General features: G+C 35.9%; 1 protein-coding gene across 12 annotated transcripts in view; it reads left to right on the top strand.

Moving 5' to 3' along the window:
- The first annotated feature begins 2,772 nt into the window (after window positions 1-2,772).
- The window catches only part of DCDC2 (doublecortin domain containing 2), a 46,273-nt gene continuing 32,855 nt past the window's right edge, over window positions 2,773-16,190 (top strand). For 2 of the 12 annotated variants that reach the window (XM_034429257.3, XM_034429262.3), the window contains exons 1-4: window positions 2,773-3,026; window positions 4,787-5,109; window positions 6,641-6,692; window positions 15,649-15,663. In XM_034429257.3, coding sequence (XP_034285148.2) covers window positions 2,922-3,026; window positions 4,787-5,109; window positions 6,641-6,692; window positions 15,649-15,663 — 495 coding nt within the window. In that variant the 5' untranslated portion in view covers window positions 2,773-2,921. Of the gene's footprint in view, window positions 3,226-4,755; window positions 5,110-6,640; window positions 6,693-15,648; window positions 15,664-16,190 lie in introns of all 12 variants that reach the window. The other 10 variants (XM_034429258.3, XM_087890357.1, XM_034429263.3 and 7 more) reach the window with 9 other exon arrangements.

Here is a 16,190-nt window from a genome sequence, read left to right as displayed (position 1 = left end):
TGCAATCCAGCCATTTCTCATAAAATGAAAGGAAAACACATTATTGACCCACAAGAAAAATATGTCTGGACCAGGATACTATCTTTATTACAAAGAACAAAAACATTGGAAAATTGCCAATAACCCTTTGATTTCTTAATAAAATTCAATAAAATTTCTATGAGCAAAGACTTAAGACTGAGCATGGGAAAAATATCTCTGATCTTTCAAGATGAAAGTTCCTACCATAGCTATTTGTGCTATACAATGTTCCATATTTTTTTCCTGTCATGCACAGAATTGTTATGCAAAATTCATCTGATTTTCTGAATGGGTGATTCCACTCAAACTAATGTAGAAGTCCTAGGTAATGACAGAGCTTGAAGCTCTCTACAAAAAGCTGAGCTACTAATGGTTAAAGCAAATAGGCAGTAGATAAGAGTCAACGGAATTCAAGGTGGGCTGGAGTTACTATAGATCTCTTGTGGGTGTGAAGAGACTCGAGACTGATGACGTGTTTGACTCCTCCTTCGGGCACAGCCTAGTCAATTCCTACAAAGTCCTTGATAAAAGTCCTCAATGAAAGTACTCCTAGATAAAAGAGCCTTGGTGGCGCAGCAGACTAAAGTGCTGTTAACTAGCACCAGCTGCCTGCAATTACTGCAAGTTTGAATCTCACCAGGCTCAAGGTTGACTCAGCCTTCCATCCTTTCGAGGTAGGTAAAATGAGGACCCGGATTGTGGGGGCAATAAGCTGACTTCGTGTAAAAAAGAATACCGCTTAGGGAGGGCCGAAAGCCCTACTAAGCAGGTATATACAAAAGTATCAAGGCTATTGCTTAACACATTGTAAGCCGCCCTGAGTCTCCGGAGAAGAGCAGCATATAAATTGAACTAATAAATAAAATATAAATTGAACTAATAAGAGGGTATAGGCTGGCATTCCATTTTATACTACTTTTTAGAAAGTTATTCTCCCCCAAAGTATCCCAAACTTGTTAAAAATGAAAAACAGGCCCTTTCATCAGACTAAACAATCAAAAGTAAAAGGATAATGGAGAGGGTGGTTCTTCATTTGGCATTCTTATCAAATGGTTTTAGCTTGTTATGCTTGACTGAAAAGGAAGAGGTTGTTCTTGGACCTGTTGCCAATGAAAGGAGCAATTGCCTAGCAGCTGATCTATCAGTGGCTGATGTAAGAGTCTTCTTTGTTTTGCTCCTTTCTGTAATATTCTTCCTGAGAAGAACACAGAGTCCACAGCTAAGAAAGCAGAGCAGAGTGTGCCTCTCTACAGTTCTCTGCTCCTAGAGCAATTTAGAAGAATGCAAATTGATTGGTTGGTGAGTGTCAAAGCCATGTCCTGAGCATCCAAGAATACATGGCATCCAAAGATGAACTACTGATAGAATGCCTGAGGCAGCGACAGACATGGGATCAAGCAAAGAAAGCTCCGTAGCAAGATATGACTTTGCATAGGACAGGCACCACTGACAGGCAGCTAAGTTGGCAGACATTGGGAAATCCTAGCAGTAGTTCGAAAGTGCTGGACTAAAAGACGGCACTGAAGCACTGATCATTGCAGCACAAAACAGTCACTAAACACCAGATCCATAGAAACAGGAGTCTACCACACTAGATAGGATCTGAAGTACCAACTATGCCTCAGAAAGGCCTCGGAGACAGTCCAACATACAATAATAAGATATAGGCAGGACCAGCATATACTAAATGGCACAAGCAAGTAGCTGACATTGCGTAAAGGAACATCTGTACAGTATACATGCTAGATTCTACCAAGGCCAGATGGGAGATCCAAGAGAAGGTTGTGGAGACTAAGAGAGCTAAAATTCTGTCGAACTTTCAGGTAATAGACAAGGACCACTCAGAACATAAAAAAAAATGCCAAATATATTTTTCATCCAATCTCGAGGTGTTTTTTTAATGACTTACCCCTTTGGCTTTGCTGTCTTATAAAAATGTTTTTTTTTTTAATGGCACAGCTAATAGACTACGAATAAATGATGTTAAAGCTTGTGTTATAAATATACAACCATCATAAAGATTTTAAGTCTTCTGTAATAAGAAATCCTTTATCATTCTTAAAATAAATAAACTGGATTAAAAACTTATTTTTTTTCTTTTAAAAAAGGGCTATTTTGGTGCTCTATTAGGGTGGACTTGAACCCACTGTAATCACTTAAATCGCACCATCTCTCAGAAGAACACTGTTGCATGAAAGCGTGCCAAACTACAATTTCCTTTAATTTCTGGGGGGGGAGGGGAGGGAGAAGTATGCCACATGCCTCTCCACTGAAGACACTTAGAACATCCTGAGGGGGGAGTAGGTGTCCGTTTGCAAAGACAGTAAGTGTTTCAAGGACATAATGGCAAAATGAAGAATGGCTGACAAAAGCAGTTTGGAACCCCATCCACTGGGGAGCAATCAGGGAGTCCCAACTGCCATTTTTGCTTACAAGACTCCCCCCCCCACTGAATCTCCCCAGGCGCAGACGACTCCCACAGGTACTTGGGAGCTTAGGCCAGGATATCAATGGTGCCTTTTGGCCCTCTTGTCCCCCACCCCTGCAAGTGTCATCACTCTCCTTTCTCTCCCTTGCTCGGGGATCAAGCTAGAGAAGCTACGACCCCTCGCAAACTTCCCTCCCGGGAGGTCCCTGGCAGGGCCTCCAGGTTGCAACCCCCCCGACTCCCCCCCCTACACACACCTTGCTCCCGAGCTAGGTGTGTTGCCTTGGCAACGGCAGACAGGGAAGGAAAAAAAAAAGTCCAGCATTCCGGGAGCAGAAACCCGCGGCCGGGAACCGCCACGCCTTCCCTGCTGCCTTCTCTTCCAGTTCGGGAACCATGAGGGCGCTTGGCTGTGGCAGCCACGGCTCCGGCACCAGCCCGAAACCTCGGTCGCCCCTGGGGAGGAGAGCTCATGGTGCCCAAAGCTGAACCCGTGGTAGGCGGAGAGGAAGAGAGAAGGGCGGCCGAGCTCTCCAGGGGTGAAAAGAGGCTTCGGGAGGGATTTTGCTGCGCTCAGGTGCCTCCCTCGCTTTCTCCTCTCCGCTCTTTGCTCGACGCCGGGACGACGGTCCTGGCTTGGCGCGGTTCTCTTCCCTCTTTCCCCACAGGATTTGTGGCTTTCGAGGCATTCTTCTCAAGTCGGCTGGCTCTGCAAGTCGACGGCGTGGTCTAAGTGGATGGAAAGCCGCCTCTTTTCACTTACATTGACAGTTACGGTAGCCCGTGGGCGGAAACGGCAGAGTTGCTTTCGGTCCCCTGGCAAAAAGTTCTCTCCTTTGGGATCAAGTTCCAAGTGGCCACAATTGGTGGTGGTGAAATGCAAAAAGCAAAAAGAGGGGGAAAAGTGTGTTTGTGTGTGTGTGTGTGTGTGTGAGAGAGAGAGAGAGAGAAGGAAGGAAGGAAGGAAGGAAGGAAGGAAGGAAGGAGGGAAGGAAGGAAACAGCTCAATTTATTGGTGGTTGGATCATGCTGAAAATATAACAACATTGTAGTTAACCTGGTGTTCACTTAGGTGTGTGTCTGTGTGATGTATGTAGGACACATCTTTGCAACAAGTAGAAGTTTGGACTAGCAGGTTGGCGTCCTCTGTTTTCCTTCTTACCTTACTCAGGTGGTGGAGGACAAAACCCTGAATGAATGAAATGGGCCAAAATGGAGTGAGACTATAGCCACATACCTTGAAACCAAACGACAGAGGAATGAAATGTAGTGATCTTGAGATGATTCAGTGTATGATAAATTTGGTGGGTTATATGTAAGGGACTCACAATTTTTTAATGCTTCTCTTTGTAAAAAAAAAAAAGCTAATATAATATATTAACAGAAAGGCTAATATATTAGCCTTTCTGCTAATATAATTTGATAACAAAAAACTTTTCTTCTCAATATAATAATAAATTTTGGGAGTGGCATTTTAACATGCTGGGAACCATGGTACCCATTAATATCAGTATAGGTGAATTATATAATTGAAATCACTTTTAAGATTGTCCCTCTCTGCTTATTGTTTACTCTCTTCAGTGGAAGCTGTAAAGAATGCTAATGTCTCATTCAACTTTTTATTCCATTGAAAAATGTCCATTTTAATATGAACATTTTCTAAATAAATTTTGCAACCTCCCAACTATATTTTTTCTATATTCTGTCATTTCTTTTTGTGCTTCTGCCAGCTACTATTAAAATTACTGTAAATTACATATGCCTTTTAATATTTGATAATAAACAATTCCTTTATTCTCTGAATTTCATGGTAGGCTCATTTATGGCTATTTATTTTTTAAGTGAAGAAGATAAGGAAAACAGAACAGAATGAACAAAAAGAGTGAACATGTGATACTTAATTGAAATATTTTTAAAAGTGGGTTTTCTGGGACTTCCATAACAGCAGAGTTGGGGAGGAATGTGGTTTCTTCACTGTATGTAATAAGCATTTCTGCTTTGCATCTTTAGTTTGTATGAATATGTAGGAGAAGGAAGTCGTGATGACTTTACTATTCTTAAGAGACTGGCAAGAATTGGTTGCCTAGCAGAAGGACTCTTTGAACTGTTATGGAACTAAAACCTTTGGGAGACTTTAAGAGCCTCCCTGTTTTTTTAGAAATAGAAATACTATTGGCAGTTGCTCTGGTGTACCAGTCATGCTGTAGATGTGTATGCAGTGCCTATACTGCAAAATTGGAATTCAAGGATAATTGTCAGAGAGAAACAGTGAAAGAAATTAAATTATATTCTTCTTAAACCTACAGGTTTGCAAACCACTGTGTTCATTACCAACAGGATCCAGGACAGGAGAGTGCAAAGACGGCTATGAGTAGTCCCAGTGCCAAGCCAACATGTCTGTCACAGCCTGTGGTGAAGAGTGTGATGGTGTATCGCAATGGAGACCCTTTCTTCCCTGGCCGGCGTGTTGTTATCCATGAGAAGAAGGTGTCCAGTTTTGATGTCTTTCTAAAGGAAGTGACAGGTGGTGTGAATGCTCCTTTTGGAGCTGTGCGGAATATTTATACACCCCGTGGTGGACATCGCATTCGTCAGCTAGATGAGATTCAAAGTGGAGAGCACTACGTTGCTGGTGGCAGAGAAGCTTTCAAAAAACTAAAGTAAGTAGTCATATGTTTATTCCAACCAACATGATATAGAAACTGAAATGTGCGATCTTTTATATACAAGTCCTCCAAGGAGAGGATAAAAGCATTATTTTTTTCTTAGAGTTAACTAAAAATCTATGAGCCATTGTTTTAACTAAACAACGGTTCATAGGCCCAGTTTCCCAGGCTTTCTCTGTATGTATCTTTATCTCCCTATACATTTTTTTTCTTTAAGAAATGATGGAACATTTAAGTAAAATGTCCCATTCCAGCATCATTAACGATTTTGATTAATTGAGTTTTGATTTAAAGCTACCATTCAGAAGTAAGTCATTTCAAATTCTTTATATATCTTTAATGTCAGCGGTCCTCACTTGCAGTTCCTATGACTAATTAAAAAAAAGAGTTTGTAGATCTAGCCCTAAATATCTGAAAGGTGTCATATTACCTACCTCAGTATACATACTAGACTGACTAAAAGACAAAAGAGGACTGGTAACAGTAGTGTGGAACACACTGGTATGATAGACTCAGCTTGTCATGAAAGCTACTCCTGATGAAAGTTCATGGATCATTAACAGAACATTTACACCACAGCATTGAAGCCAAACTATAATTCCCATAATTTGTTAGGGGAAGTAGAAATGAGGCTTACTGTAAAATAATGTAAATCAATATGAGTTTAGAAAACAAGTATGCTTTAGTATAAGTTTATTCTTTGTTGCCTGCTTTTAGAAATAAAATTTGCTGATGTTCTTGTGTTCTAATATGTGTTAATAAAGTAATGTCAGAGGTAATATATATGTACTCTACACACACACACATAAACACACACACACACACACACACACACCTTTTGTTAGTTCCATCCCTGTGCTTTGCATTCTCTTTGGTTTAAACACTATTGCCTATAATCTTCTCCCATGGCTAATCAATTATTAACAAAAGAAAACCCCTCCAAATTCTGCAGAAAATTGTACTTTTTAAATTAAGCAAATACAATACATCACACCAATTTAGAATTTAGAAGTATATATTTATATATAATCATTGCTTATATGATGTTTTTACTTTTGATAGATTTTATTGTTTTAGAGTTTACTGAAATGAATATTTAAAATTTTCATCTCATAAGCTTAGAAAAGAACCAGAGTTGTATAAAGACTTAAAAATGTAGAATATAGACTTTCATATTTGTAGAATTTGTAGAATGTGTAATGTTTATTAAAATAACAAGAAAATATCCTAAAATGTAGTGTAACCCTGTCATTATATAATATTAATTCCTTGTCATTGCTATTTGCTGGAATCGTAAATCATATTGAATTTATAATCACTATAATGTGATTATAGTGGATAATAGGAAATATTCCTAACAGCCTACTAAGAATTGAGTTTGTCGCATGAGTATAATGTTTTGACTGGTTATTAGGAAAAATGATGAAAATAAGCAAGTATAGGGCAAGAAAAAGTATATTCTTGTAAATACAGTTTTTTGCATTTCGTATTAGTAAATAACCTATTTTGTTTTCTTGTTTTTCAGTTATTTGGATATTGGAGAGCCAAAGAAAAGACCTGTGGAAATTAATAATGAGGTAATGTATATTACATATTAATATAAATCTGTATTACACTTGAAGTACAAACAAAAGAAACTTTTATTGATTTAAATTTCAGTCTGTTCTGATTTATTTGGAAATCAAAGGGACATTTCCGAGTAAATGTCTATAGCTTTGCTTTATAAAACAGCATTTACAGAGTAGATTAAACTAAAAGATGGTTTGTTTGGTCTGGTTTAATGAGATTTGTGAACACAGATATTTTTGTTTGCTCATGCAGCAATAGTTAAGTAATGTGCTGTCTGAGCCCAGCAATATGCTCTAATTTTTAAAGAGAGATTTAAAAAACTAAAATCTAGAAATCTGCATTATCAAAACAGTCTGATTAATAGATGTTTTTAGCTGTTGCACCCTGTGCTCCTGCTCTATATCAAGCTAGGTTTCCCATCTCTGAGATGTAAACTTCCAGATGACCACTAGAGGGAAGCAAAGATATGGGTTTTTTGTTAATCTTTGCTATCACTAATGACCTTGTGAACTGTTATAGCCTGGATACTTGAGGGACTTGGCAGTTTACAAGTAAGGCAGACAGACAAACCAACATGGTAACTCTGCTCAGTTTCTCATGCAGGTGCAACATCAAAATTGTTTCCCATACTGTAATTTCTGTGAGACTTCTGCTTTATATTGCTGAAATAGGCTCCTGGAAATTGGGACTTTATGGTCTAGAGGTCATGGATATTCCTCCAAAGCCAGGACTTGATTTAGGCTAACACTAGGATTTGCACCAAATTGTAGATTTATTGAGCTACTGAAACCCAGACTATGATATGCTACATTAAGTTAAGTAGCACCAGCTGCCTGCAATTACTGCAAGTTCAAATCTCACCAGGCTCAAGGTTGACTTAGCCTTCCATCCTTTCGAGGTAGGTAAAATGAGGACCCGGATTGTGGGGGCAATAAGCTGACTTTGTATAAAAAAAAACACCTCTGGGGGGGCCAAAGCCCTACTAAGCAGGTTTATACAAAAGTATGAAGGCTATTGCTTAACGCATTGTTAAACCGCCCTGAGTCTCCGGAAAAGGGCGGCATATAAATCAAACCAATAAATAAATAAATAAATAAATAAATAAATAAATAAATAAATAAATAAATAAATCTGCATTAAGAAATAAAACAGCTTTGCAAAGTGGTTTGTGTTGACAGAGTGTTGACAGACCATGATAGTGGCTGTTGAAGGCTCTTTTCCTCTAAGAATGAATTGTAAAATAACAGCAGTTGGAACAGGCAACTTCTGAGGAAGTTTTGTGAGGCATTGACTTAACTGATAAATTTTGAAGATGAGCACTTAAATATTTATTACTTATATTTACCAGTTATCATATTTTATTTATTTATTTATTTATTGGTTTGATTTATATGCCGCCCTTTTCTGGAGACTCAGGGTGGCTTACAATGCGTTAAGCAATAGCCTTCATACTTTTGTATATTTGTACAAAGTCATCTTATTGCCCCCACAATCTGGGTCCTCATTTCACCTACCTTTGAAAGGATGGAAGGCTGAGTCAACCTTGAGCCTGGTGAGATTTGAACTTGCAGTAATTGCAAGCAGCAGTTGTTAATAACAGTGCTTTAGTCCACTGTACTACAGGCTCTTCCTTTAAAAGTCATTGTGATTGATTCTAACTGATTTATGATCATTGAGAATTTTTTTAAATTTTTAAACGGAAATTTTAAATAGGATTTAAAATGGTTTACCTATAAAATTGTATTCGGCATTGGCTCAGTTAAATTCCATCAGTATTTATAAGTATTTGCAAGCTTTTAAAGGAATGGTATGATTTCTGATACACATTAACTCAATTACAAGATAATTTATCCTCTTTGTAATAGATCTACATACACAATTTAGCACCAAATTAGATAATTTGTAAAACTAAGAAATAAAAGCTTCTGTCCTTGATAAAACAAATTGGTATTGTTGGATCTTGTTCATTACCTGGATTAAAAATTTAAATAGGATTTCCTGAAAGGTCTTGAGGTGTATTGCAGGGATACCATTAAGTCCTGGAGATTAATTCAATTTCAATTTCTGTACTGCTTTGGTTTCATCTTCTTTTATTAATTAAATAAGGTTTTCCTCTTGCTGCTCTGTGAATTTTATGTTTAGCATTGAATCTAAATACTCATCAGTAATTAGATTTCTATTTACTATACTGTATAATCTAAGGAAATAATTAACAAATTGCCCCAAAATCTCTTTCAGCTTGTCTTCAAAATGTGTCTTTTTCACATTTCACTTCTTAAATGGATACCAAGTTCTGCAACTATTTACCACATTAATCAATAGCCAACAATCTATGTTTTGGATTGTCCATAAGCAGTACTTTCATTTTTTAAATTTTTATTTTATTTTTTATATAAAACAAATAAACATTTAAAACATCAATCATCCCTTTCCTGTGATATCTTGATGTTGACTTATACTTTTCTTTTTGTTCTTCTTGTTCCAAAAGTTTCTTCTATCTTAATCATCATCCAATCCACTGTAAAAGTTCATTCCTGTAGTCATATTCTTACTCTCAAAATTTTATACATAGTTATAAAAGTAATCATTTATATCTCTTTTCCAACCAACAATAAAAATAATTCCATGTTCTAAAATATTCTGATTCTTCCCTATCTTTAATCAACAAGGTTAATCGATTCATTTCTGCACAATCTAAAATCTTTTTTATTACTTCATCTTACACAGGTATTTTCTCTTGTTTCCAATTTTGAGCATAAACAATTCTTGCAGCTGTTATTACATGTATAATCAAATAAATATATTTCTTTTTAATTTTATCTGGTAGGATACCCAATAGGAACAACTCTGGTTTAAATTTAATACGTATTTGTATCATTTCTTCCAGCCAAATTTTAATTTTATTCCAATAATTTTTTGCTTCAGCAGTACTTTCATTAACTGGAAGTTCTATATAGCCTTCATGATTACTAATGTCTAATTAGCTGTCTAATTTGTGACAAGTGTTAAAAAGTTGTTTTCTTTTATTTTGAATATCGGTAGGTTTTAGATAATGTATGTTACATAATTAATTATTTCCAAAGCTATATCATATTAGTTGCCTTTTTCTCAGCTAAGATGTCCCAAAGGATGTATCTTTCCTAGGGAAACTAAAGTGCCTACTCCATGTTTATCATAGTTGCTATTTTTGTGTACCTTTCCTCTACTGGAACTTTACTTTTTCTTTACTTTTATTTGATTTGTATACCGCCCTACTCCCGAAGGACTCAGGGCGGTGAACAGCCAACAATAAAATACATACATACAAAATTTAAAAAGCAGAAATAAAATCGAATTAAATAGTTTGGCCCAGACATATTAAAACCCCAATCAATGTAAAACCAATTTAGACTTTGAGTATTAAAGATATTAAAAATATTAAAATATTAAAATTGTGTAAAAAGAGGGAGAAAGTTAGGCCAGGCCCGCCTGATGACATAAAAAGGAACAACTTTCTGATGCTGAAATATTCAAAACATTTAACAGTGTGCTGAATGTAATTTTTTTTAAAAAAATGATTTAAATTGGAACTTTTAAATTATTGTAAACTAACAGTTCTATCCCTTGAATACATCCTGAAATAGTATTCCCCCCCCCGCCCCAAACTCTAGGGTTATCAATACACTTAATATTATTTAATCTAAATTTAGTCTGAAACCTTGAAGCACCACTTCAAGAAAATATGTTTCTGGGAACCTACACTGATCTTTTTCACTTAGCAATAGTGTATATTTGCAATTTACTGAAAGAGGGGATGATTTTGGAAGTTCATGAGCTTCAAATTATTACTTTTATAGATGTGTGCCTGATATCCATCATGATTATTGAGAATTGTTTTTAATTTTTAAATGGAAATTTTAAATAGGATTTACAGTTCAGCAACTATTTGAAGTTAGAATAATGCTGAATGAATGGTATTTATGACTGGTTCTCAAAAGTTATGTCCCTCCTCCCATGGTCACATGATCAGAATTTTAACCCTTTGCAGCCTGCCCACATTTAAGACCTCAGAGGTGCTGCAAGTCCTCCCATCTGCCCATATTCTCCTCATCTCTGCCCTTTTGGCTGCCTTACATTCTCTGCCCTGAAAACATCCTCCCCGCTATGCTTTCTGCTGCCCCTCATCATCCACATTTTGAATTGTATTTCTATCTTCCAGTATGTTAGTTATCTCAGTCAATAATATATTAGCTGCAAATAACTGAAAAGCAAGCCCTCTTTCTCCTAATCACACGGCAAAGCTTGAGACACCCTAGTCAATATGTCATTCCAGTTTGATGGGGAATCAAGGATTAATATTCTTTGAGTGTAATTTTTGAGCAATTTATGTATATATTTATCATGCCATCCAACCTGGGCATATTTAGTTTCTAATCAGACTAAATGTCATGGGCATTAAATGCTTTTCTGAAATCAAATTATATTATAACTACAGGTACCGTAGTTTTCAATTTACGACTTAATGATCAAAGTTACAGCAGACCTTCCAGTGCTACTAATGACCCAGATTTAAAGTTCTAATGGCTGGTCCCCATCTCCCCCCATGGCCACGTGATCATATTTTGGGTGCTCAGCATTTACTTCTAGTTTCTGGCAAAAAATGCCCATTATGGACAATGGATTCACATAATGACCACTGCAGAAAAGGTTGTAAAATCAGATGCGGTGACTTACTTAACGACTTACACAATTTACAATTGTAATTTCGAGCTCAACTACTGTTGTAAGTCAAGGACTACCTGTACAGCATTCTCTATAAGCTTTCAGGGAAATAACCCAATGAAAATATAAATTATTCTTATTTGCAGTAAATAGGTATTCTTTCACTAGGTTTCTATCAATCTCATCATCTTTTTGCCTCTTCTTCCTTTTCCTCACAATTGCCTCATGCCCTCTTCTTATTCAAAATAAACATTGAATAGTTTCTTCTTTTTTATCTGTTAGCTTTTTTAGTTTTTCATTTTTCCTGAGCAACTATGTACTGATTATTTTTTTTATCTTCCTTTTGTTCTGAAGATATTTAAAGAAATCCTTTTGGTTTTTTTTAATTATTCTTTGTGAATCTCAGCTCATTTGAAGCTGTAACTCTTCTGATATGTTTCTTAACGATCAGTACATAATCTTCCTCTTTTCATCTCATATAGGTATTTTTTTTTAAAAAAAATTCAGGGTTCCAGTAAATCTTTTGTGCAATTACTTTGGCTGCCTCTACTGCCCTACATTCTTTTGCTCATTATGATATTTCCAGCTGTGTTTTTAATATTGCCTTAGAAACTCTCACCAATCTTGAGCTCCTTTTCCAATTAGCAGTTTTTGCCATGGAATCCTTTATCATTGCTTGAATTTGTTGAAATATGGTTTCTTAAAACTGAAGTATGTGTTCAATTACATTCAGCTTTGGTTTTCTTAAAATCAGGAATTCCAGCATTAAATGATTGCTTTCTTCTGAGTCTTCTGGTATTCCTGCTTTCTTCTTTAACAATGTAAGTATTCCCTGTTGGAACATCTCTTCTTCATCCGCTGAAAGAAAAGTCATCCGTAAGAAAAGTAGGGAATTCTGCAGAATGACCATATTTAGCAGAGCTTAGCTTCTAGTAGTTATCTTGAAGCTTCCCATCACTACTACTTCATGTCTCTTGGAAACATCTGCAATAATTGCTGTTGTACCAATTGTTCTGTTTTGTTTTGGATTATAATCTTCCCAGAGGATAATTGTTAACAGCCTGACTATAAAGACTGTAAATATAAGTCATTTCGCATGTACAAAAAAAGTTGCTGCCCGGAATCTTACAGGAACCTCTTGATTTGTAAGATGCCAGAGCAACAATCTTCTTTTTGTAAAAGACAAATGTTTATTTTAAAATGACATTCAAAATAAATACTCGTTTCATGAACCTTCTGCACTGTTTAAAGGAATTGCATCTTTTGAGCAGTGCTGTAAAGCTGTAGAATAAACAAGAAAATACTGTAATCTGTACAGGAGAGGGAGAAAAAACACTTAATTTTTATATGGTTTGAAATAATCCAGCTCTTAACTACTACATGTTTTTAAAGATGTAGCTCTGTAAGTTGTTTGGTAGTTAGTATCTTGGTAACCTAATGAGCACTGCAAGACATACACTGTTATTCTTTTGAAGTGAATACCTTGAGGATTCAATGTACTGTAGTATTGACCAGAAAGCCTGTGGAAACAAAAATGTTATTTCTACTTTACCTGTGTAGTGATAATTGTAATTGTGTCTGAAGAGATGATTCCAACTTTCAGCAAAAATGCATATGCTGATTTATTAATATACAGTACATTTAGAAAGTCGTATTAATTGCAACATGTAAAGTACATCTCATTACAGTGGATAAGTCTGTATAGTTATTTATTTAGAAAAACTATATGGCTGCCCAACTCACTCATGGTGACTTCAGGTAGTTTGCAGAAATAAAACCCCAATACAAAACTCAATAAACCTCTATCCCTTTGGTGACAACCACTTGACGAGCTCCATATCATCCTGGAATTTCCAGGCCCAGTGGCAAAACTAGGTCTTCAGGTTGCCTTTCAAAACAGTGTGAGAGTGGGAGCCAACCTTATTAATGCAGTGATGATGTTCCACAGGGAGGGAGCCACATGAAGAAGGCCTTTCTTCTTGGTCCCATCAGATGACCCTCCTTTAAGAGAAGGGACCCAATATATCCCTACGTCTCTGTTCTGATGGGTTGAATCATCATAACTGAGAAAAGATGGTCCTTCAAATAACTGGGCTGCAGATCAGGGCTTTAAAGATGACAACTAACACCTTGAATTGAATCTGGAAGCAAACTGACAGCCAGTGTAGCTCCGGCAAAAGTGGTGACACATATGCAAATCTAGCCTTGCAGAAAACAATATGAGCCACTGCATTTTGAACCAGATACTTTTCATCTTAATACAAACATGCCCACTCAACAGTCTTAATAGTGATGTGTAAATGGAATGGTCTTCTGTTCTCCTAGTGTGTGTTTTCTTGTAAGTGTTGAAAAATGAATGGATGATGGAGAAGCAGAGGGAATTTATAGAGAGGATGCATGGTAAATATAAAGGTTATGAGGGAGCAAAGCAATAGCAATAGCACTTGGATTTATATATTGCTTCATAGTGCTTTGTAGCACTCTACACAGTTTACAGAGTCAACAATCTGGGTCCTCATTTTACTGACCTCAGAAGGATGGAAGGCTGAATCAGCCTTGAGCGGGTCAAGATTGAACTCCTGGCAATCATCTGAATTAGCCTGCAATACTGCATTCTAATCTCTGTGCCACCACAACTGTATAGGTGTGCTATTTAGGATTCTGTATGTATAAGACTACTTCTGTGGGAACACACAAATCTTTCATGGATTTGTAAGAGAGGAAAAAGGATACTCTTTAATATTGAGTTTTGCAGCTTTCAGTAAAAGACTCACCAGGATAGCTGCATGTGAGAATAGATTAGTGAGAATTCTGAAGCATAAAAATAAATATTTAATATGAAGATAATGTTATTTGAGTTTGAGAAGGAATCCAGGCTTTTTTCAGTATAGTAATTGTTTCATAATTTCAGTTTAAACTGAAAAATATGCAATATATACATTGTGTGACATTATGTACAAAATGCTATAAAATTTTTTTGGCCTTTTACGTGTTTATGGAAATGAATATTTTATACATATGGTCTTAAACTAAGTTCATAGCATTTAAGAACCATGTAGTTCATATCAACTCTGATTGAGGGGTCTATTTAGAATTATTTTATTTAAATGGATGTAGTTGACCTACTATGAGAAGTAGTAGTCAGCAAACTGCAATATTAAAAAAGATTATATGCCCCTTTCTCTCTCTCTCTGCCTCTCCTTCTCCTTCTCCTTCTCCCTCTCCCTCTCCCCCTTTCTCTTTCTCTCTCCCCTCATAGTAATTGCAAGTCAAGAACAAAACGAATCTGTAAAACAGCTTAAAAAACTCTAAAAAGTCAAAAACTTTATGTGCACTATTTTATCATTTTACTTTATTTAAAAGATGCCAGAATTTGAAAACTGATCAATGTTGTTGTAAGCTTAATGCCATTGCATATTTGTCAGGCTTCAGCAAGTTTTTATCTTAAAACCCAAAATGCTAATAATGAAAAAACCATATTTTTTTTCTTGCGTCAGCCAGACTGACAATTGCTTTAGTTAGAATGGCAGAATTAACATAACAAGTCTATATGAGTGCATGTAAATAAGAGAAATATCCAACTCTTGAGGCTGGTCAAACATTATACTGCTTTCAGAATAGGTGTTTGCTATATATGTTATATGTGGTGAATTGCAAAGCTATGATGCTAAATATATCATTTTGTTTTTTACCTTGAAAAACACACACCATGATTTACAATCTCTGTTAATTAACATTACATTATGATACCATAATCAAAAGAGCTGAAAGATGTTATAATATTAATATTGTTAATTTAACATTTCCAGACCATACTTTGTATATGAGTTTACTTTACACTTGTGTTTGCATCCTATTGATTGGATAGTTATGGAAGGTATTTATTACACATAGCAAAATTATTTAAGAAGTTACACTTTTTGCACCTTATTGATTGACTCAGAGCCTTAATGAAAGCCCTCAAATGGTAATGAGGCCTGAGAATGTGAGAGTAATAATTAATAAATAGAGTAATAATTAATAAAATTAATTATTATTATTAATAAATATTAAAGCTTTAATTAATCATTATTTTTTAAATTAAAATTTTCATTTATGAGCAACGTATATCTTGTTCATTGATATTGAAACAGCGGTATCACGAAAAGATTGTTAATAAACATAATATTGGGTGAACTGCATAACACTTTATATAGTATATGTGGTATATTGCAAAGTTATGATCTAGATGCTAAACATGTCATTTTTTTTTTTTGCCAACAGTTATCTCTGGAAGATGTAAGTGTCTATACTGTTTATTATTAGTGTTTATTACTAAACTTTTGCCCCAATATTTGACAGTCTGTATGGCTGCATGTAAAGTATCCAACTCTTGAAGCAGAAAGTAGAATGTAAATATCTATAAAAATATCAGGATGAATGTCATCAAAATATTGCTATGAATAATGTCTGACTATATGTGCATAGGTTGAGAAGTGTTAATTTGTACAGGTAGTCTTCGACTTACAACAGTTCATTTAATGACCGTTCGATGTTACATCACTGAAAAAAGTGACTTATGACCGTTTTTCACACTTACGACCATTGTAGCATGGTCATGTGACTTACGTTCGGATGCTTGACAACTGAGTCATATTTATGATGGTTGCAGTGTCCCAGGGTCATGTGATCGCCTTTTGTGACCTGACAAGCAAAGTCAGTGTGGAAACCAGATTTACTTAACTGTGTTACTAATTTAACAGCTGCCGTGATTCACTTAACAAATGTGGCAGGCAAAGTCGCACTCAAGGTGATATAGATGTATG

This window comes from Pantherophis guttatus, chromosome 3, assembly GCF_059756535.1.
Source record: "Pantherophis guttatus breed Tessera chromosome 3, ASM5975653v1, whole genome shotgun sequence".
NCBI classification, from domain to species: Eukaryota; Metazoa; Chordata; class Lepidosauria; order Squamata; family Colubridae; genus Pantherophis; species Pantherophis guttatus.
The sequence above is the reverse complement of the archived record's forward strand: the minus strand, read 5'-3'. Positions and strand labels throughout refer to the sequence as shown.